The following is a 24288-nucleotide window of genomic DNA, read 5'->3' as shown; positions in this document are numbered from 1 at the left end:
AGGAAGGATGTGGACGCTATAGAGAGAGCAGAGGAGATATACAAGGATGTTGCCTGGATTGGAGAGCATGGCTTATGAGAATAGTTTCAGTGAACTTGGCCTTTTCTCCTTGGAGTGATGGAGGATGAGAGGTGACCTGATAGAGGTGTAGAAGATGATGTGAGGAATTAATCGTGTGTATACCAGACCAGAGGCTTTTTTTTCCCAGGGCTGAAAAGGCTAACACGAGGTGGCATAGTTTTAAGGTGCTTGGAAGTAGGTACGCCGGGGCGGGGGGGCATATCTGAGATAAGTTTTTCACACAGAGAGTGGTGGAGTGGTGGGTGCATGGAATGTACTGTCAGTGACAGTGGTAGAAGCAGACACAATAGGGTTGTTTAAGAGACTCTTAGATAAGTACATGGAGCTTAGAAAAAATACAGGGCTATGCTTTAGGGAAATTCAAGGCAGTTTCTAGAGTAGACTACATGGTCAGAACAACCTGAAGGGAAGGATGGCTCAGGACAGATATTGATGCCTTGTTACTGAATGGTTAACCCGAGGGGGAGGGACAGCTCAGGACTGATACTGACGCTGATCGATGATAATTTTCTCCATGCCCTCCTTCAACTGGTTGGTCGTTCGGAGACGTTTCACTGTGCCATGGAGAAGCTTCTCCTGTTCTGTCAGCTTCTTCCGCAGCCGAGAGACCTCGTCCTTCACAACCTTCTCCTGAAAGTGAGAAAATAATTAAGTGCACCTTCTGCCTGCACGGAGTAAAGCATAGAACACAGACATTATCTGTGAATATCCACAGTTCTCATCTCTCTGAATGGACTGAAGGTGGTCTGTCTGGTATCAGCAAGGATGCTTATTGTTTATCCACTCCATACATTTGATTGAATTTTGCGCTGATGTGCAGAAACCCTCCCCATATTTGGCTTTCAGTTTTTTTACCGTTCTTCCCTTCCCCTTAGCCTACAATTTCTAAAACGTTCCAGGTACAAAACTTATTAAAATGCAATAGTATAACAACTCTCTCAACACAATAATGTAGCTAGACTCAATTTATCTCCAATTAATTACTTTCTGGTTGGGGCAAGATAAATTGGAAACAGTCAACAACACTTAGCAAGTTAGCATGTTCTGATGAAGGGTGGGACGAAGGGCGTGTTTCGTGCTGCAGTGTTCTATGACTCTACTCCAGAATCAATCTATCCCTTCCCTCCCACATAACACTACTTTTCCTAACATATTGATGTAATCATAAAGGCGGCAAGACAGTGGCTATACTTTATTAGGAGTTTGAAGCGATTTGGCATGACAACAAATACACTCAAAAACTTCTATAGTTGTACTGTGGAGAGCATTCTGACAGGTTGCACCACTGTCTGGTATGGAGGAGCTACTACACAGGACCAAAAGAAGCTGCAGAAGATTGTAAATCTAATCAGCTCCATCTTGGGCACTAGCCTACAAATTACCCAGGACATCTTTAGAGAGCGGTGTCTCAGAAAGGCAGCGTCCGTTATTAAGGACCTCCCGCACCCAGGGCATGCACTTTTCTCACTGTTACCATCACTTATCACCCATGCTACGAGAGGTGCAGAGTGCTGGACTGACCACCGTGTGATTGTGGGCAAGCTCCATATGAAAGTGCAAACCCCCTTGCAGCTGCAAAAACCCAATAAAAAGCTGCTAAATTGCAACCGCCTGAGAAACACAGAAGCAAGAAAAGAGTTTCGACACATCCTAGCTGAGAAACTAAGGGAGCTGGAACCTTGTCTGAGCTCAGAAAATACCATGGAACACCAGTGGACCTATATCAGCTCTGCACTCTATGAGGCAGCAGCCCAATCCATCGGCCATAAGAGCAGGAACCACCAAGACTGGTTTGATGATAACTCAGACACCATCCACAACTTGCTTAAGGACACGCACAAAGCACACCAGGCAACGTTAGACAGCCCTTCATCCACCAGCATCAGGTAGCATTGGCAGGCAGCGCGGAGGGAAGTGCAAAAGGCAATACGGGCCATACAGAATGCGTGGTAGACTGAAAAGGCACATGAAATCCAGTCCTTTACCGATAATAATACATGCATAAATTTTACAATGCTGTCAAAACCATCTACGGCCCAATAAATCGATGCGTTACTCCCCTGAAAACAGCAGATAGTCTAACACTTCTGAAGAATCAGAATACCATTCTGCTGAGGTGGGCTGAGCATTTTAACACCCTACTTAATCAGGACTCTGACGCAGACCCCGCCGTCCTGAACGAACTGCCTGAACTTCCTCCTATCCACGACCTCAGTCTACTATCAACCTTCCAGGAGGTTCTATCAGCTGTCCATTCCCTTAAGAACAAGAAGTCCCCTGGCACTGACAATATCCCTGCTGAGTTACTGAAGAACGTGGGGTACATGTGTATGCGCACCCTCTACCAGTACATCACCAAGGCCTGGACTGGTGAGAACATCCCACAGCAATGGAGAAATGCAAACATCGTCGTCATTTATAAGAACAAGGGTGACAAGACCATCTGCAGCAATAGTAGGGACATGTCACTCCTTTCTGTTGCTGGAAAGGTCCTGGCTGAGATGATGCTTCAGAGACTCATCAGCAACATCACCGAGTCAATACTGCCCGAACCACAGTGTGGATTTAGGAAGAACAGGAGCACGATCGACTTGATCTTCACAGCCCGGCAGCTTCAGGAGAAGTGCCGGGAGCAACATCAGGACCTGTTTATGGCCTTTGTCGACCTCTCCAAAGCATTCGACACTGTGCAAAGAGAGCTCTCATGGGATGTTCTCCTTAGGTTTGGCTGTCCCAATAAATTTGTTAACATCCTCCGCCAGTTCCACGATGGGATGACTGCTCGGGTGACCATAGGAGGATAAGAGTCCGAGCCCTTCCTTGTATGCACAGGGATGAGGCAGGGGTGTGTACTAGCACCAGTGCTCTTTAACATATTCCTCGTGTGTTACCAAGCTTCTCCACAACGAGATTGAAGACAGCAGCGGTGTGGCAGTGGACGTCAGGTTAGATGGCAACCTCTTTGACATCAGGAGACTCCACACAACCACCAAACTCCGTAGAGAGGGGGTCCTGGAGCTGCAGTATGCAGACGACTGTGCTCTTGTGGCCCACACTCCGGAGGATCGTCAGACTGTCCTTGCTGTGGCGGTGAGAGCGTACAGCAGGATGGGGCTGACTGTCAATACCACCGAGACAGAAGTGGTTTGCCAATGGAGTACCAGTGTCCCACCCACTCTACCTGCCTTCACTGTTGGTGATGAAAAGCTGTCAGTAGTGCCATCTTTCAAATATCTGGGGAGCATTCTCTCTGAGGATAGCAGCATTGACAATGACATCCAGAGCCGTATTAAACAGGCATCAGCTGCCTTTGGGAGACTTCGGCGTAGAGTCTTTCAGAACAGGAGCCTTCATCCCTCCACAAACGTCGCCATATACCAAGCGGTCTGTGTCACCACCCTCCTTTATAGCTGTGAAGCCTTGGTAACCTATAGTCATCACATCAAGTCCTTGGAGCGCTTTCACATAAGCTGCCTCCAGCACATCCTGGGAATTACCTGGCGTGAGCGGGTGCCTCACACTGAAATACTTGTAAAGACCAACTGCAGAAGTACTGAGGCCATGATCACCCAGCGCCAGCTGCAGTGGCTGGGGCACGTGATAAAGACGCCCCCATGTCGGCTACCCCGCAGAGGGTTATATGGCCAGCTACATCATGGTCGACGCTCAGCTGGAGGGCTGAAGAAGCACTATAAGGATCAGATGAAGAATGCTTTAAGGAAGTGCAAGGTCAGACACGAGGACCTGGAGGAGGTTGCTGCTGACCGTACCACTTGGCAACAGATGTGTAGGGACGGGGTTTGTATTCTGGAGATGGAAAGAACAACCAGAAGACAGCAGAAGAGAGCCAGGAGAAATGCAGCCATGGTTGCCACCACTGACACATATACACGTCCCACCTGCAACAGAGCTTGTGGGTCCGGGACAGGACTGTATAGTCATCAAAGATCTCACCGTTAAAGGAATGGATGTCGTCATCAGATTTCGATGGACAAGCGAAGAAGACCATCAGGTAGGAGATACAGAAGCCTGAAGGCACCCACTCAGTGATTCAGGAACAGCTTCTTCCCCTCTGCCATCTGATTCCTAAATGGACTTTGAAGCTTTGGACACTACCTCACTTTTTAAAATATACAGTATTTCTGTTTTTGCACTTTTTTAAAATAATCTATTCAATATATGTAATTGATTTACTTGTTTATGTTTTATTTATTATTATTTTTTCTCTCTGTTCGATTATGTATTGCATTGAACTACTGCTGCTAAGTTAACAAATTTCACGCCACATGCCGGAGATAATAAACCTGATTCTGATTCATCCCTGTGCCTATCTAAAAGTAGACAAACAGCCTCTACCACCATCCCTGGCAGTGTGTTCTACACACCCGCTACTCCATGAACATAATCTACCCTGGGGGAAGCAGCATTGATGCTGGTGATGCTTAAAGACCAGATAAGCTCACTAAAAAGGCTGGATCCATGCTTGGCTACCATCTGGACTCTCTCGAGTTAGTGGTGGAGAGGGGGTCACTAAACAAACCGTTATCCATTATGGACAATCTGGCATGTCCTTTCCATGACCTACTGAATAAGCAGTGATGCACCCTTTTGAACACTCATTAAGCTCTGCTGTCACAAGGATCGTTACAAAATATACAACAGTTCATTCATCTCTGTGTGACAGAACACACATCATAGTACAATAGTCTGTTTTATTATTCCGTATTTTATTATTAGTTAAGTTTGCACACTGCTAAATGTGTTTTTAAATGTTACTGATGTAATGAAAGAATTTCCTACTCAGGATCAATAAAGCATTTATTATTATTTAAACTCTCCTTCAATCACTTGAAAGTTAAGCTTTCTTGAATCAGCCAGTTCTGCCCTGGGAAAAGGTGCTGGCTGCCACCTACCCTATACCCTCACATGATTAGCACATTCTCACAGGAGAAGGTAGAGTCACACTGAGCAATATAAGCAATCAGTGTCCCACTTACACCTCGCTTCTCCCAAACAGAAATAAACAAACTCAAGCAACTCATTTCCTAACTAAATTATTTTGTATTGAAACCTTCTCTAAATATCACCCTTTTTTGTGTTCAGATAAAACTTCTTGTATGTTGGCTCAGTACATCTGATGATCAACTGGATACACATCAGACATCCTGACAACAACTTACATCTCAGCCTTGCTATTTGTTCAGACTTAATACTGCATCCAAGGGTAACACCACAAAGTGATCTGAAATTTTGACTGTTTATTCCTCTCCATAAATGCTGGCCGCCATTTATTCTTCTCCATAAATGCTGCCTGACTTGCTGAATTCCTCCAGTATTCCGTGTGTCTTACTCTGGAATTCCAGCAGCTGCAGAATCTCTTGTGGATTTGATCATCTCCCCGTCACTCTCACATCTCTGGAGTGAATTAAACACCAAACTGATCATCTCACACTCACATCCCAGTGAGTGAATTCAACATCAAACTGATCATCTCCCCATCATTCACATCCCAAGTGAGTGAATTAAACTCTAAACTGATCATTCTAATAGTGGTTTAATGTGTTTACAGTGCTGTGATTGATTGGTGTCATGGATGTAGAGGACTGAGTGGGTGTTAGCAAGAATGGTTGATCATATTAACTACCTGAAGAAACTCTGAAGATGGTATGAAGTTCTTGTTTTCAAAGCCCTCTGGTACTTTCTAGAAGGGAGGCTTGGGAAAAGGAAGTTTGCAGGGTGGATGGTGAGAGTGTCCGCAGTGTTTGTCAACATAGAAACATAGAAAATAGGTGCAGGAGTAGGCCATTCAGCCCTTCGAGCCTGCACCACCATTCAGTATGATCATGGCTGATCATCCAACTCAGAACCCTGCACCAGCCTTCCCTCCATACCCTCTGATCCCCATAGCCACAAGGGCCGTATCTAACTCCCTCTTAAATATAGCCAATGAACTGGCCTCAACTGTTTCCTCTGGCAGAGAATTCCACAGATTCACCACTCTCTGTGTGAAGAAGTTTTTCCTAATCTCAGTCCTAAAAGGCTTCCCCCTTATCCTCAAACTGTGACCCCTCGTTCTGGACTTCCCCAACATCGGGAACAATCTTCCTGCATCTAGCCTGTCCAATCCCTTTAGGATTTTATACGTTTCAATCAGATCCCCCCTCAATCTTCTAAATTCCAACGAGTACAAGCCTAGTTCATCCAGTCTTTCTTCATATGAAAGTCCTGCCATCCCAGGAATCAATCTGGTGAACCTTCTTTGTACTCCCTCTATGGCAAGGATGTCTTTCCTCAGATTAGGGGACCAAAACTGCACACAATACTCCAGGTGTGGTCTCACCAAGGCCTTGTACAACTGCAGTAGTACCTCCCTGCTCCTGTACGCGAATCCTCTTGCTATGAATGCCAGCATACCATTCGCCTTTTTCACCGCCCGCTGTACCTGCATGCCCACTTTCAATGACTGGTGTATAATGACACCATTTCCTGGTACTGGACATATACAAGTCCTGTAGTGATGGTAGACTGTTTGAAGATGAGGCAGGAAGGGCCAAATTAACGTACTGGATTAGGTTCACAGTTAAAAAACTAACCAAGGGGTTATGCACAGAGGCTGCTGGTGCTGGATACTGAAAATGTTTCTGTGCTGCACAATTGATTGAAAGAGATTAGCTCTATCACTTTGTGCATTAGTTGATGGAATTTAATTTCCCCTATTTGATCAAACAAAACGTGTTTACTCGCAATCTACGTTGTTCAGTACTAAATCATTTCTCCACCACAGTTAGCGTTAACACTTTACAGAGCCAGCACCTTGCATTCAGTTCCCACCAGTGCCTGTACATTTGCCCCTCGCCCACATAGGATTCTTCTGGATGCTGCAGTTCCCTCCCACATTCCAGAGATACCAGTTTGGAGTTAGTATGTTGTGGGTATGCATAAGCACGGAGACACTTGCAGGCTGCCCCCAGTATACCCTCAGACTGTGTTGGCCATTGACACAAATGACATCTTTCACTACACGTTTCAATGTACACATGAGAAATAGAATCTTTAATTCTTTGCTAAACTATCAGGAATTTAGCATAAAATCCAGGTATAATTATGAGATTAGATTTACAAAAATGTAAATCCAGGTATAATTATGAGATTAGATTTACACACACACCAAAGGATTTTCTAAAGACATTGTTGTAAGAGTTGCGCATTGCTACCTGCTGATGCTGACTAGCAGAGTGGGCAGTCGGGGTGGGCAGTGATACCCTCCAGAAGAGTTTTAGTAAGCGTCCTGCTTCCTTGAGCACTTGCTGCATGCTGGTTACATTTGATGACAAGTCCTTCAGCAAAGGCTCAACAGGATCCTGGAAGATGCAGAAGAGTTGGAGGAGGAAAGAGAAGGGAAACAAGACAAGCAGGTTAGAAACAACTTCATTAAAATCAATTCCGAGCACAAATCGAGAAGAAAAAAGGTGGCTACTTATGCAAATGTGGAAAGATACATTGTAAACATACTTTAAAGCCCAAGAGGTTGTGAGTGCCAGACAGTGTGGCACTCCCCACAGGTACAGGCAAGTGAAACACGAGGAAATCCTGAGGGATGTTGTAGAGACCGATGATAGATCCAGTAACTGGCACCATTTCACATTACTCTGAGCAGTCAGATACACTGAGACTTATCGGCAATAACTATTCACAAGAAAATGTGCACTATAAACATTTGTGAGACGTCGGGCAAAGAAAAAGTCAGATGAAAAATCTACATTCTGTATTTTTACTGTATTCTATGCTACTACTAAGGTAAGGGTGAAAAAAACAATGGACATAGGTTGAAAGTGAGAGGAAAGAGTTTTAAAGGGGCTTTGAGGATAATTGTTTCATTTTTATTTAAACACAGGGAATCAGAAACAATTTGTATATTTAAGAGGTATTTAAATGGGTACTATTTAAATTATACAGATTGTAATCAGGGCTTTCAACCCAACTGGTCCATAGTAACCAAGCTACCTATCTGAGGTCATCTGATTTACCTGTGGTTGACCCACATCCCTCGAAACATGTCCTACCCATGTACTTCCCAAATGTCACTGTAACTAAGATTCCATCGGAGACAAATTGTGAATGGCAACCCTGCACATTCTCTCTTCTCCCTCTCTCACTGTGCAAAAGAACAAAAGCCTGAAAGGACAGGCTCAAGGACAGCTTCCACCTCACTGTTATCAGACTCTTGTATGATAAGATGGATTCTTAGCCTCATGATCTACCTTGTTATGATGTTACACTTTATCGCTTCCCTGCACTGCTCTCTTTGTGGTTTTCTCATGTTATTCTGCATTGCTGTTGTTTTACCAGTTTTAGCTCAATGATCTGATCTGCATGAACAGAATGCAAAACAAGCTTTTCCCTGTATCTCAGTACATAATAAACCAATACCTAAGGCAGAAAGTTGGTATAAATGGGTGTTTCTCCGGTTGGCAGTCAGTGGTGAGTGGGGTACGGTGCTGGGCCCACAGCTGTTTACCATTTACATTGATGATTTGGAAGAGGGGACTGAGTGTAGCGTAGCAAAATTTGCTGATGACACTAAACTGAGTGGAAAAGCAAATTGTATAGAGGATGTGGAGAGTCTGCAGAGGGATATAGATAGATTAAGTGAGTGGGCCAAGGTCTGGCAGATGGAATACAACGCTGGTAATTGCGAGATCATGCACTTTGGAAGGAATAATAGAAGAGCAGATTATTATTTAAATGGTGAAAGATTGCAGCATGCTGTTGTGCAGAGGGACTTGGGAGTGCTTGTGCATGAATCACAAAAAGTTGGCTTGTACAACAGGTTATTAAGGCAAACAGAATGGTGGCCTTCATTGCTAGAGGGATTGAATTCAAGAGCAGGGAGGTCAAGCTGGAACTATATAGGGTACTGGTGAGGCCGCACCTGGAGTACTGTATGCAGTTCTGGTCTCCATACTTGAGGAAGGATACATTGGCTTTGGAGGCAGTGCAGAGGAGGTTCACCAGGATGATCCCAGGGATGAAGGGGTTAACCTATGAGGAGAGACTGAGCCGCCTGGGACTATAGTCTCTGGAGTTCAGAAGAATGAGAGGGGATCTTATAGAAACATACAAAATTTTGAAAGGGACAGATAAGATAGAAGTAGGAAAGTTGTTTCCATTGGTAGGTGAGACTAGAACTAGGGAACATTGCCTCAAGATTCAGGGGAGAAGATTTAGGATGGAGATGAGCAGAAACTGTTTTTCCCCAGAGAGTGGTGAATCTGTGGAATTCTCTGCCCAGGGAAGCAGTTGAGGCTTCTTCACTAAATATATTTAAGAAACAGTTAGATAGATTTTTACATAGTAAGGGAATTAAGGGTTATGGGGAAAAGGCGGAGCTGAGTTTACGGACAGATCAGCCATGATCTTATTGAATGGCGGGGCAGACTCAATGGGCCGGATGGCCTACTCCTGTTCCTATTTCTTATGTTATGTTCTAATTATGGTATTGCTTTGCACTGTTGTAAACTATATATTATAATTATGTGGTTTTTGTCAGATTTTTTAGTCTTAGTTTGTCTTGCGTTTCTGTGATATCATTCTGGAGGAACATTGTATCATTTCTTAATGCATGCATTACTAAATGACAATAAAAGGGGACTGCGTGTCCTCATAATCTAATCTAATCTAACTTCTTCCACTTCCTCTGGCAGCTTGCTCCACATACACGTTGTGTGGGAAGAGCCTTACCTCTCAGGTCCCCTTTGAATCTTTACCCTCGTCTTAAAGCTACGCTGCCTGGTTTTAGACAAAGTGAGGCATAGAAGGCTACAGTCCTGATGCAAGCAAATAGGATTAGTGTGCTGCGTAGAAAGGTTGGCATGGAAGCAATCAGCAAAAGGGCCTGTTTCTGTGCTGTACATATGACCATGAACAAAATGATTGAAAAACAAACCACACCAAGAGAAAATCCGCAGATGCTGGAAATCCAAGTAACACATACAAAATGCTGGAGGAACTCAGCAGGCCAGGCAGCATCTATGGAAAAGAGTACAGTCGACATTTCGGGCCGTGGCCCTTCATCAGGACTTCATCGTTCCATAGATGCTACCTGGCCTGCTGGGTTCCTCCAACATTTTGTGTGTGCTGCTTGAAAAACAAACATCAGGTGTTAACAATTGAAAGGCAATTTATGACAGATTTTCCTCAGGTTAGGAGAGTCCAAAACCAGTGGGCATAGGTTTAGGGTGAGAGGGGAGAGATTCAGAACAGACCTGAGGGACAATTTCTTTCGGCAGAGGGTGACGAGTATATGGAACGAGCTGCCAGAGGACGTGATTGAGGCAGGTACAGTGGTATTGCTTAGAAGCACTTGGATCTGTACATGGAGAGGTGAATCTAGGAGAGAAATAGGCCAAACACAGGAAATTGGGACTAGCTGAGTGGGCAACATGGTCAGCATGGGCTGGTTGTGCTGAAGGGCTTGTATCTGTAATGTATTCCTGTGGCTGTAATGGAAAAGCACAAGAAAATGGATTTCTAGTTTTAATTTCTGTTCCACAGTAATTACAGGTGGTGCTGACACTTGAATGCTCTTCCTTCTGAGGTCGGTTGAGACTATAACTAGAGGTCATGGGTTAAGGGTGAAAGGTGAGATGTTTAAGGGAAGACAAGGGGGAACTTCTTCACGCAGAGGGTGGCGAGAGTGTGGAACGAGCTGTCAAGTGCAAGTTGTGGACGCAGGTTTGATTTCAACATTTAAGAGAAATTTGGATAGGAGGATTATGGAGGGCTATGGTCTGGGTGTAGGTCAATGGAATTTGGAAAAATAATGGTTTGGCATGGACCAGATGGACCAAAAGGCCTGTTTCTGTGCTGTAGTGCTCTATGACTCTATGTTGGAAAGTTAAAGTGGTTAGGAGTTTCCATTCAGTGCTGAGTGAACAGACAGACAGACTAGTCCAGCAGCTTCATCCACACTAATCCTGAACAGCACCGTATGTAAGCTGTAAGCCTGCTTTACCATTGCAGCAGTACTCTGGCAGGCTGCTGCTCCAAGCCGCGTGTCCATTCCATGCAGCAAGGAGCGGCCCTCAGACAGATGCTTGCGGAGTGCAGTGTAATCCTCCAGTAGACCAAGTACACACAGTCCATCTCTGTCCGCCCATATCCGACGGACTGGCTTCTGTGACGAACTTCCCACCAAGCTCTCGGTGTAGTGGGAGCAGCTGTCAGAATCATCTTTCGGCAGGACTTTGATACCTAATGTGAAAGTTGAGAGAATACACACTTAATGATGGTAAGGGTGCCACTATAGCATAGCAGTTAGCACGATGCTATTACTGCCAGGGCTGTTCCTGAGTTCGGAGTTCAATTCCGGCACTGTACACCCTTCCCATGCAATGTGTGGGTTTTCTCCAGATGCTCTGGTTTCCTCCAAGAGTCCAAAGACCATTAAACGTAGGAGCAGAATTAGGTCATTCAGCCCATCGAGTCTACTCTGCCATTTCAACAAGGCTAATCCATTTCCCTCTAAACTCCAATCTCTTGCCTTCTCCCAGTAACGTTTTATGCCCAGACTAATCAAGAACCTATCACCCAATGACCTAGGCACCACAGCCACCTGTGGCAATGAATCCCACAGATGCCTATTGAACAGATCCCACAGATCACCACCCTCTTGTTAAAGAAATTTCTCATCATCTACATTATAAATGGACGTCCCTCTACTGAGGTTGTGCCCTCAGGTTCTCCACTCCCTTGCCACAACCTCTTCACATCCATTCGATAAGTTTTAAAGAGGTCCTCCCTTATTATTCTGAATCCCAACGAATACAAGCCCAGAGTTACCAAACGCTCCTTATATAACCCTTTCATTCCTGGAATCATTTTCACGAACCTCCTTTGAATCCTCTCCAACGTCAGCATAGCCTTTCTTAGATAAGAGGCACAAAACCACTCAAATACTCCAAGTGAGGCCTCCCTAGGGCTTTATAAAGCCTCAGCATTACATCCTTCTAGTCCTCCCGAAATGAATGCTAACATTGCATTTACCTTCCTCACCACTGACTCAATCTGCAAGTTAACCCTTAATGAATCCTGCACCAGGACTCCAAGCCTTCTTGCACCTTGAATTTTTGAATTCTCTCTCCATTTATAAAATAACCTATCCTTTTATTTCTTCTATCAAAGTGCACGACCATGCACTTCCTGACACTGCACTCCATCTGCCACTTCTTTGCCCATTCTTGTAATCTGCCTAGGTCGTTATGTATGCAGCTTCCCTGCCTCCGTAACACTACCTGCCCCTCCACCCATCGTCATATCATCTGAAAACTTGTGGTCACAAAGCCATCAATTGTGTTACCTAAATCACTGACATACAATGTGAAAAGAAGTCCAACACCTCTGTGGAACACCACTAGTCACCGGCAGACAATTAGAAGAGCCTCTCTTTATTCTCACTCTGTCTCCTGTCTTCCATGCTTTCCTGTAATACCATGGGCTAATCTCATTTTGTTAAATAGCCTCATGTGCGGCACCTGAACAAAGGCCTTCTGAAAATTCAAGTACACAACATGCAGCATTTCTCCTTTGTCTATCCTGCCTGTTATTTCCTCGAAGAACACCAACAGATTTGTCAGGCAAGCTTCTAAAAGCTTCCCAATCCTGTAAATCCCCACTCATTTTTGCCCTATTATATGCCCTCTCGTTTGCTTTAAAGTTAGCTTTGACTTCCCTTGTCAGCCATGGTTGCATCATCCTGCCTTTAGAATACTACTACTACTACTTCAGGATGTGTCTATCCTGCACCTTCTGAATTGTTTGCAGAAACTTCAACAATTGTTGCTTAACTTCATCCCTACTAGTGTCCCTTTCCAATCAACTTTGGCTGGTTTCTCTCTCATGCCTCTGTAATTCTCTTTACTCCATTGTAATTTGTAGGCCACACTCCGGCCACTGTTCAAAGGTCTGTATATAACTCTCATCAGGGTATTTTTATCCTTGCAGTTTCTTAACTCTACCCACAAAGATTCTACATCTTCCGACCCTGTGTCATCTCTTTCTAAGGATTTATTTTTTTTTAACCAACAGAGCCGCGCTACCCTCTCTGCCTCCCTACCTGTCCTTTCAATACACGTATCCTGGATGCTAAACTCACATCTACAATCTTCTTCCAGCCATAATCCAGTGATGCTTACAATGCAATCTCTGCCAATCTCCGTAACTGCACTACAAGACCATCCATCTTATTCTGCATACTCTGTGCCTTCAAATATAACACCTTTAGTCCCATATTCATCACCCTTTGATTTTGTCCCTCTGTTGCACTCAACTCAACCCACTGACTGCAATTCTGCCCTGTCATCTGCCTGCCCTCCCTGACAGTCTCACTACACACTGCCTCTACTGCATAGATGTATGGGGTAGGTTAGCTGGGCAGTTGAAATTGTTTCGTGATTTGGTTAGGTTTAAGTGGGTTTGTCAGGGGTTACAGGGGCAGCATGGCTCAAAGGACTGGAACGGCCAACTCTGTGCTGTTATGGCTAAATAAATTCAAAAAAAAAAAATAAACTCCATGATGGAAATCAGAAATTAAAATGTTGGAAATATTCAGCAAGTTTAAATTCCTCTGTGTTATCATTTCACAGGATCTGTCTTGGGCCCAGGACACAAGTGCCTTTACAAAGAAAGCAAGGCAGGAAGGAAGTTTTGGCATGTCATCTAAAACTTCGACAAACGTCTATAGATGTACGGTGGAGAGTATACCGAGTGGTTGCATCGCAGTCTGGTATGGAAACACTAAAGCATTCGAACGGAAAAGCCTACAAAAAATTAGCGGATACCGCCCAGTCCATCACAGGTACATCCCTTCCCACCATTGAGCGCTGTCGCCGGAAAGCAGCATCCATCATCAGGGACCCCCACCACACAGGTCACACTCTCTTCCCACCGTTGCAATCAAGGAGGTGGTACAGGAGTCTCAGGACTTGCACCACCAGATTCAGGAACAGTTATTACCCTTCAAACATGAACCAGTGGTGATAAGTTTACTCAACTTCACTCACCCCATCACTGAATTGTTCACACAACCAATGGACTCACTTTCAAGGACTCTTCATCTCATGTTCTCAATACTTATTGCTTATTTATTATTTTTTGTTCCTTTGTATTTACTGTGAATACCCACAGGAAAATGATCTTGGGGTTATATATGCAAACAGGAATTCTGCAGATGCTGGAAATTCAAGCAACACTCATCAAAGTTGCTGGTGAACACAATGCTATTTTTATACACACGTTCTTTCTCTCACTCTCCTTTTTCTCCCTCTGTCCCTCTGACTATACCCCTTGCCCATCCTCTGGGTCCCCCCCCCCCCCCCCGTCTTTCTCCCTGGGCCTCCCGTCCCATGATCCTCTCATATCCCTTTTGTCAATCACCTGTCCAGCTCTTGGCTCCATCCCTCCCCCTCCTGTCTTCTCCTATCATTTCGGATCTCCCCCTTTCAAATCTCTTACTAGCTCTTCCTTCAGTTAGTCCTGATGAAGGGTCTCGGCCTGGAACGTCGAATCTAACTCTTCCTAGAGATGCTGCCTGGCCTGTTGCGTTCACCAGCAACTTTGATGTGTGTTGCTTGGAGTTATATATGGTGACATTTATATACTTTGATAATAAATTTAACGTTGAACTCTGAATTCAGGCTGCAATGATGGGCAGGACTGACATCGCTGATCAATGACCCTTCATGACTGAAGTAAGCTGACCATGTACAGGACTTTTGAGTATTTTCTTTTGGTTTTACAGAAACCCTTCCCTCCTGCACACCCTCCATTTTTCTATCATCCATGTGCCTATCTAAGAGTCTCTTAAATATCCCTCATTTATCTGCTTCAACCACCACCACTGGTAAGGCATTCCACACACCCAAACTCTCAAAAAAAAATTACCTCTGGCATCCCCCCCATACTTTCCTCCAATCACCTTAAAAATCTCTCACATTAGCTATTTCCACCCTGGGGACAAAGTCTTTGGCTGTCCATTTAATCTATGCCTTTTATCATCTTGTACACCTGTCAATCTCGTTCACAAGTATAATTTTTTTTGTGTGATTTATTTAATTGGGTTCTCTTCATCTAGTTTTAGGACTTGCATGAAGATCTAATCATATTGTAAGTCAGATTTATACAGAAATAGAGAAAATTCTACACCACTGTAACTCTCTCACAACACTGAGGTCAGCGCTGTGGTCCAAGGACCGCATTGCACTGCAGAGATTTTGTTTTAACCGTTCTGCTACATCTTCTGTACGCTGACTGTAGAGAGGAAAAGCTTTTCACTTCTTCACCTCTAGCATCCAACGGTTCACACTTTCACATACCTGGGATAGCGAACGACGAACCTTCCGTGGCTGCGCCAACATTTGCAGATCTGGGCAGCGTTGCAAACCCATGGGACTGGAAGTTTTCTTTACTCTCCTCTGCTGAAGAGTCAGCTTCAGAATCTGAAACAGAACGCAGGCAACAATAGTATGAACATGTAAACTGGTACTGTAGATCAATAGGGCTGTCACAGCACAGGAGGGCAGTTCCTTTACTGGCTCTTAGTAGAACAAAAAAGCACTTCCTCCTCACTTCCCTCGTAGCTATGAGCATTAATCATTATTCCTTTAGTCAACTATTAATTTTTTATAGTAATTTATGTATGGAACAGTACTGCTGCTGCAATGCATAAAAATTATTATAAAATTCAAGGGAATGCCTCAAAAAGGCAGGATCTATCTTTGAGGACCCCATCACCCAGGACGTGCACTCTTCTCAGGGAGCCTGAAAACACACACTCAACATTTCAGGAATAGCCTCTTCCCCTCTGCCATCAGATTTCTGAATGAAGAATGAACTTATATACACCACCTCAATCAATTTTTCCCCTTTTTGCACTGCTTATTTAATATAGTTTTTAAAAAAATGTTTATTATTGTAATTTATACCTTTTCACTATGTATTGCCATGTTCTGCTGCCAGAAAACAACAAGTTTCACAACACATGCCAGTGATATTAAACCCAATTCTGATACTGTACTGCATTAGGGTGATAATAATCCTTATCCACAGCCCTGAAAAATATTCTCATTTGAAGTCACTGATTAACATTGTTTCCTTCACCCCGATTCCACATCTCATCTACCGACGTACATTTCATTCCCCACCTCATGCCCAACATATGTCAGAAGGGCAAATCTACTCTGTTTACCATTGAGATTAGCTCCTAGCAATCCCAGGAATGTTGTACAGTAAGGAAAGGTTGAATAGCTTAGGACTTTATTTACTGCAATGTACAAGATTGAGGGGAGATTTGATAGATGTGCACAAAATTATGAGGGGTATAGATACGGTAGGTGCAAGCAGACTTTTTCCACTGGAGTTTGGGGAGACTAGAACTAGAGGTCATTGGTTAAGGGTGAAATGTTTAAGGAGAACACAAGGGCAAACTTCTTCACTCAGAGGGTGTTGAAAGTGTGGAATGAGCTACCAAACCCAAGTGGTTGATGTGGGTTCAATTGCAACACTTAAGGGGATCTTCGAGAAGTACCTGGATGGGAGGTTACTGCAGAGCTATGGTCCATGTGCAGGACGATGGGACGAGGCAGAATGGACTAGCTGGGACGAAGGGCCTGTTTCTGTGCTGCAGTGCTCTATCTCTAAGGGGATGAGAATATAGCTACGCCACTTTAAAAACACTTATCAAAGCGCAACAGAGTTGTAGCGATCAGTGTGATGCTAATAGAGCTCGGGGCATTCCGGAGTTTGGAGTTCAAATGGTGCCATCTGTAAGAAGTTTGCCTGTTCTCCCCATGATTACGTGGGTTTCCTCCAGGTGCTCCTGTTTTGTCCCACATTCCAAAGGTGTACAAGTTAGTAGGTTAATTGGTCATTGCAAATTGTCCCGTGATTTGTTCATTCGTTGTGTACCATGTCGTATGAATTGGGCAATCATGGTCTTTTCATGACCATGATTGTTTTTTGGCAAATTTTTCTACAGAAGTGCTTTGCCATTGCCTCCTTCCAGGCAGTGTATTTACGAGACGGGTGACCCCAACCATTATCAATTCTCTTCAGAGATTGCCTGCCTGGCGTCAGTGATCGCTGAACTAGGACTAGTGATCTGCACCAGCTTCTCACATGACCAATGGTTCCCATGATTTCATGTGACCCTGACTGGGGGCTAAGCAGGTGCTACACCTTGCCCAAGGGTGACCTACAGGCTAGCAGAGGGAAGGAGCGCCTTACACCTCCTTTGGTAGAGACACATCTCCACCCTGACACGTGCAATTCGGCTGGGGTTAAAATAGGTGGGTTTCTGGACAGTGCAGCTCACTGGGTTGGAATGGCCTTTTTTTGCACCATAATCTCTAAAGAAAAAATGCAACCACCCTCAAATAAGCTGAAATTTTCTGTCAACAACTTTGTGCAGAACCCACTGACTAACCTGTGGACTGCCTGTAACTGTGGCTTTCAAAGCAGACTAGATAAATATTGAGGGTCCTCAAAGGGATGACAGACAGGACTGCTCCACCAGGGGATTGGTTTGGGCCATATGACCTCTTTCTGTGCTTTAATAAGGTTAGTCAAGAGAATTTTAGATGCAAGCTTCCAAAACAACCCTAATCCCTGCTTTAGCCACAGATATTTTATTTAGAGATTCAGCATGGAACAGGCTCTTCTGGCCCACTAAGCCGCACTGCCCAGCAATCCACTGATTTAACCCCAGCCTAACCACAGGACAATTTACAATGACCAATTAACCTGCTGACCGGTACGTCTTTGCACTGTGATCTGGGTCTCTGGCGCTATAAAGTGCTGTGCTAACTGCTACACACCCGTACCATGTCCAGAGTAGATACTACCTGCTCTGGACATCTCCCACTTTTACTCTGACAATTTCTACCCTGTGTCAAATTAAAAACAAGCCTCAAATTAGTTTCTGAATATTATGAAAAGCTGTTCCCCAGTTTTACTCATCCAAGTTGGAACTTGTTACAAGATAAGGCCTACAAAAGGAGAGAGATAATGGGTTTTGTTTCCACACAAGGGTTACTGCAGTTTACCTTGATACAGTCGTCTCACTCCAGCACTCCTGTGACCCCTTGACAAGAGGTAGTTTATATTAATAGTGGAAGGGCTGCCTTCATTTCTCAGTTGTCCTTTCCGAAGCTGTTCTTCCAGCTTCTGACGCAGAGCAGTATTGGTTTGAATGCTTCGTTCCAGCTGAATTCGAAGGCAGCGGATCTCTGCCGTTAGATCACTCAGATCAGCAGCAGATCCCTGAAAATGGTTGACTGAACCAGGGCTCGGAGGGTGTACAGGCTCTGCAGGACCAAGAAGAGGGGCCATTTCAAAAATCACAGAAAGTCTAAGTCCTTCACTTAAACACACACATTTCACTTCAAAGGCTCCAATCTTGATATAAACAATCTATGCTCATGTCATTCTATAGTTACTCAGTAGAGGGCATCCTAACAAGCTATATCACTGCATGGGACTGCAGTAGACAGAGAGGCTCTACAAAGGGTGGTCAAAACTGTCCATCGCATCACCAGTACCAGCCTCCCGCCATCAAGGACCATTATACAGAAAGGTACCAGAAAAGGTTCCAGCAGCATCTTGAAGGATCACACTGTTTGTTCCACTCCCAACAAGGAGGAGGCTGTGTAGCATCCACACCAGGACCACCAGACTCAAAAACAATTACTTTTCCCAAGCTGCAAGGCTGATCAACACCTCCACCCACTAACCCACCCTCCACACCCCCAACCACCATTACTTTAATGTTTCCTGTCAGTCACCTTACATACAGACACTCCTGTGCCTAGCGTTACTTTATGGCCATACAATTAACATATATAAGCTAGCTTATGCATTAATATTTATTGTGTTTTCTTTATTATTGTCTTCTTCATCTTATTGTGTTTTACTTTGTGCTGCATCAGATCTGGAGTAACAATTATTTTTTTGTCCTTTACACTTGTGTACTGGACATGAATATCAATTTGAATTTGAATTTATTTAAATCTTACATCCATCCCACAACATGAGGGAGTAAAAAAATGTTTATGTACAGACATGTGAATTTATAAGCCTAATGGCTTGTAGAAAGAAGCTGTCCCATAGCCTGTTGGTCCTGGCTTTAATGCTGTGGTAGACAGAAGCAGCTGAAACAATTTATGGTTGGGGTGATTGGTGTCCCCGATGACCTTCCAAGCCTTTTTTACGTGGTAAATGTCCTCAGTGGAGGGAAGTTCACGTCCACAGATGCACTAGGCTGTCCATAGCACTCTCTGCAGTCCTCAGCAATCAAGGTTGGTGCAGTTTCTGTACCAGGCGGTGATACAGCCAGTCAGAATGCCCTCAATGGTGCCCCCGCAGAAGGTCTTGAGGGATTTGGGAGCTCATGCCGAACTTCTTCAGTTGCCTGAGGCTGTTGTGCTTTTTTTGCCACACAGCCTGTGTGACATTAAACAATCTTGAAAAATTGGATCAATCTAGACCTTATTGTTCAGCATCATTAAGTTGCAATTTTCCTTATAAAATATTACTGTCCTAAGGGGTCAGAGTTAGATGGAGATGGAGGAATTACTTTTATACAGTTCTTTAGAATTCACTATCCCAAACCTGTGCTGGCATAGTCACTGAACGTATTTGAGGCACGTTTGTTAGCGAGCTAATGCTTGCCTCTTTGGAAAGGAAGAGGATGAGAAGCGATTTGATAGAAGTTTAGAGGGTGATAAGATTCATTAACTGAGTGGACAGCCTTGTACCTTTTCCCCATGGTGGAAATGGCTAACGTGGGGTGGGGTGGGGGGGGGGCATAATTTTTGAGGTGATTGGAGGAAAGCACAACAGAGATGTCAGATGCAGGTTTTTTTTTTCCACAAAGAGTGGTGAATGTATGGAACGCCCTTTCAGGGTGGTGGTAGAGGCTGATACATTAGGAGCTTTTAAGAAATTCTTGGATAGGAACATGAATGATAAAAAAAAAAGGACGGCTATATGGAGGAGGGGAAGGTTAGATTGGTCTTAGAGTAGATTAACGTAGCTACACAACACTGTGGGCTGGAAGGTCTGAACTATTCTATGTTCACAGCAACATGCATTTAAATTACAAGGGAATCGAGGAGTACAGAGGGAAAACAGGAAAGGAATACCAAGGGCTAGACTGATCAACTGTGATCTTATTGAATGACAGGAAGGCCAAAAGAGTTGAATGGCCTCTATTCCTCAGCTTCCTACTTGAATAGATATGGTTTTCCTGCATGAGTAAAATTTCAAATTATCACAAGAAAGCATTTAAAGCCCGTCACCAATATTCTAGTCCACAAAAGAAAAAAATTGCTTTCTTATCAGCCTAATTATCAACTTCAATTTGGACAACCCATAAACTTTGTTTCAGAACTACGGGGGAGGGGTGTTGCCAAGAACAAGGGATTATCTTACTGTAAGGCTAACAGGGGAAAGGAGAGAGCACTATTTCTCTGCAGCAATTACATTTGATTAGGCATTCTGTTGTTTTATCTTGCTCTACATCAGTGCACTATGTAATCATTTGAACTGTATAAGCTTTTCACAATGTTGGTACATATAACAATACGGCTGGTTTAGACCAGGGATGGCCAACCTATGGGGTGTATGCGCCAAAAATGGCGCATTGCACCCCAGTGATAATAAAAAAGTAAGCCTACTCATGCAAAAAGTATTAACCAAAAACCGATTTGTAGAAAAAAAATCTATAACAGGAATTCAAGTAGCTTAAAGCTAGAAATGGGTTTTACTGAGAATAAATCTAAAACTTAGCAATTATTTTTAGCGATTTTATTATTTCGTGCACATCTTTTGGTGAATGTTATCTTCTTTCACATTAATCTGTTTTCAATTTTTGAAAAAATGTTCAATGAGTCAAACACAAGGAAATCTGCAGATGCTGGAATTTCAAGCAACACACATAAAAGTTGCTGGTGAACGCAGCAGGCCAGGCAGCATCTCTAGAAAGAGGTACAGTCGACGTTTCGGGCCGAGTCAAACTAGGAAAGAAGGACATTTGTTCTGCAGTCGTTCCATAACCGTTCAATACACATTTGATACTTGTTCAATCCGGAGGCGCTAGGCGTCTGCACCAGTGATGCGTCGCAGGTTTTTGCCAGTCAGTTTACAATTGACACTCGTACGCTCTGGAGTTGTGCTTTGTTTGTCCTTTGTGAACATTTGCAGTTTTGTATTTTTTTGAAAATTAAGCCTTGTTTTTACATTCAGTTACCCATCACAGTGCAAAGGAAAATGAGCAAAAGAAAAGCAGAAAGTGATAGTAAACGTGAATTCAATGATCAGTCGGAAAATGAGCTCTTATTTATAGCTGGTCCTTCAGGAAAATCGTTGTGTATTGTTTGTGAAAACACTTTCTCACATAATAGAAGACAAGATCTTAATAGACACTATAAAACACAACATCAGACTGAAATAGAAGGAAAACTGAAGCTAGTGCTTGGGTCTGAGTTACGGAAAGAATATGTGATTAAGAAAAAGGAAGAAATCAAAAGATGACAAAATATATTTGTTAAAAGAAGTTGTGAAAGTTTGGCAATGACAGGAGCGTCCTACGAATTTGCTTTAGCGTTGGCCAAAAACGGAAGTCTTTCTCTGATGGAGAAGAAATTGTTAAGCCTTGTCTCCAAATATTTGCAAGATGTCTTGGTGATAAAAATATCGAAAGGGAAGTAGGCGAAATTGCTCTGTCAAAGCAAACAGTTACGAGACGCACCGAAGAACTCTGTCATGATGTATCTGAGCAACTGAAAGACCTTGCCCATGCTTGTACTTTCTTTTCTTTAGCTTTGGATGAATCTGCTGACATATGTGATGTAGCCCAGTTAAGCATTTTTGTAAGAGGAATTGACGATAATTTTAGTGTCTTAAGAACTTATTGGTCTTGAGTTGCTTCATGGAAAAACAAGAGGATCAGACATATTTGACACAGTAAAATCATGCCTAGAAAATCTATAACTAGATTCTAGTAAACTCATCGGTGTTTGTACTGACGGAGCGCCATCAATGATAGGTAAAGTCACTGGGACTACAACTTTGCTTGAAAACTTTTTAGGTCGTTCTCTGCTAAAATATCACTGCATTATACACCAAGAGTCACTGCGTGGAAAAACTTTAAATTTGCAGCATATTATGTTACTGGTTGTGAAATGCGTGAATAAAATTAGAGCAAGAGGATTAAACAGATGAGAATTCAGAGAATATTGTGAAATGTTAAGGCCAATTTATACTCCTGCGTCGAACCTACACTGTAGCCTGGCGCGCACCACCCCAAAAATGTAACTATGCATCGTGGCGACGCAGACTGCAACAACTATGATTGGTCCACTTGGTAGCATCGCATTTCCTCCTACGCATTTCCAGTTGCTTCTTCTCATCGAATCGTGAAATCTACCAGCCGACATCCGAAAATATTTGAAATGCATTTCCTCGTCCATGTCTCTCAGTGGCCGGACAAGCACAGAAAATTCACCCTCCTTCTGCCTCAATCCGTACAATGGTCATACACATCAACTCCTCTGACGTATTCTCTCTTTCCTGCATTGCAGTAATTTCAACAAAAGTAACTCTTGTTCAGCATTTATTAGCTCCAACTCCAACATAATGCGCTCAGTTTCAGTCGCCATTGTTTGAAGTACACAAAGAAACTCAACACAGTGGCATAGAAACTCCACCGCCAACTAGTGTTTTGGTGGTGAATTGCTGGTGACACAGACACACTAACGCACAAACATAAATGCTCACAACAGCATAGGCTACAGCGTAGAGCCTACGCGGAAGTATAAATCAGCCTTTAGATTTGGAATATGGCGATCTCGTCCTTCATTGTGAGGTGTGCTGGCTTTCTGGAGGACAGGTTCTGAGTAGATTTTGGAAACTGAAAAATACTGTTCATAACTTTCTAGAAGAGAAAAATGAGCTGCCTGAGGAAAGAGCCCTTTTATACCTGGGGATACGAATTGACAATAAACTGGACTGGTCAAAGAACACTGAGGCTGTCTACAAGAAGGGTCAGAGCCGTCTCTATTTCCTGAGGAGACTGAGGTCCTTTAACATCTGTCGGACGATGCTGAGGATGTTCTATGAGTCTGTGGTGGCCAGTGCTATCACATTTGCTGTTGTGTGCTGGGGCAGCAGGCTGAGGGTAGCAGACACCAACAGAATCAACAAGCTCATTCGTAAGGCCAGTGATGTTGTGGGAATGGAACTGGACTCTCTCACGGTGGTGTCTGAAAAGAGGATGCTGTCCAAGTTGCATGCCATCTTGGACAATGTCTCCCATCCACTACATAATGTACTGGGTGGGCACAGGAGTACATTCAGCCAGAGAGTCATTCCACCGAGATGCACCACAGAGCGTCATAGGAAGTCATTCCTGCCTGTGGCCATCAAACTTTACAACTCCTCCCTTGGAGGGTCAGACACCCTGAGCCAATAGGCTGGTCCTGGACTTATTTCCTGGCGTAATTTACATATTACTATTTAATTATTTATGGTTTTATTACTATTTAATTATTTATGGTGCAACTGCAACGAAAACTAATTTCCCCCAGGATCAATAAAGTATGACTATGACTATGTGATAACAATTAGCTATTTGATTTAGCATCTTTAGCCATCTCAATGATCTAAATTTGAAACTCCAGGGCAAGAACAAATTGTTTCCTACCTTAGTAAATGATATCAATGCATTCAAGATGGTTAAAACTGTTCTCCTCTCAGTTAGAAAATGAGGATTTGAGCCAGTTTCCGCAATTAAAAGAGCAGAGTGAATGTGCTGAAGATAATGGCAATTTTATAATATATTGGAAAAAATCAGGTTATTGCAAGAGTCATTTGAAAGTCGTTTTCGTGATTTTGCTAAAGACGACGACTGCATACTTGCATTTATAAACCCATTTTCACTTAGTGAACAAAAAATCATGAAGATGCCTAGTAACATACAAATGGAACTTATTGGCTTGAAAACAAATTCATTATTGAACATGAAATTTGATGAGCTTCCCTCAGTCCCAAATGTTTCTGACATGATTAGTTTCTGGCGATCATTACCCTGTGAACATTTTCCAGAACTAAGAAAATTTGCCCAGAGTTATATCTGTCGTTTCGGAACGATGTACA

General features: G+C 43.5%; 1 protein-coding gene across 8 annotated transcripts in view; it reads right to left on the bottom strand.

The window, feature by feature from the left end:
- cdk5rap2 (CDK5 regulatory subunit associated protein 2) overlaps positions 1-24288 on the bottom strand; it is a 185969-nt gene that overhangs the window by 7738 nt on the left and 153943 nt on the right. For all 8 annotated transcript variants that reach the window (XM_072240352.1, XM_072240353.1, XM_072240354.1 and 5 more), the window contains 5 exons: positions 18180-18440; positions 15453-15575; positions 11096-11334; positions 7296-7442; positions 573-711 (listed from right to left, as the gene is read on the bottom strand). In XM_072240352.1, coding sequence (XP_072096453.1) covers positions 573-711; positions 7296-7442; positions 11096-11334; positions 15453-15575; positions 18180-18440 — 909 coding nt within the window. The remainder of the gene's footprint in view (positions 1-572; positions 712-7295; positions 7443-11095; positions 11335-15452; positions 15576-18179; positions 18441-24288) is intronic.

This window comes from Mobula birostris, chromosome 22 (assembly GCF_030028105.1).
Source record: "Mobula birostris isolate sMobBir1 chromosome 22, sMobBir1.hap1, whole genome shotgun sequence".
Taxonomy (NCBI): Eukaryota; Metazoa; Chordata; class Chondrichthyes; order Myliobatiformes; family Myliobatidae; genus Mobula; species Mobula birostris.
Note: the sequence above shows the minus strand (reverse complement) of the source record. Positions and strands in the feature narration are given on the sequence as shown.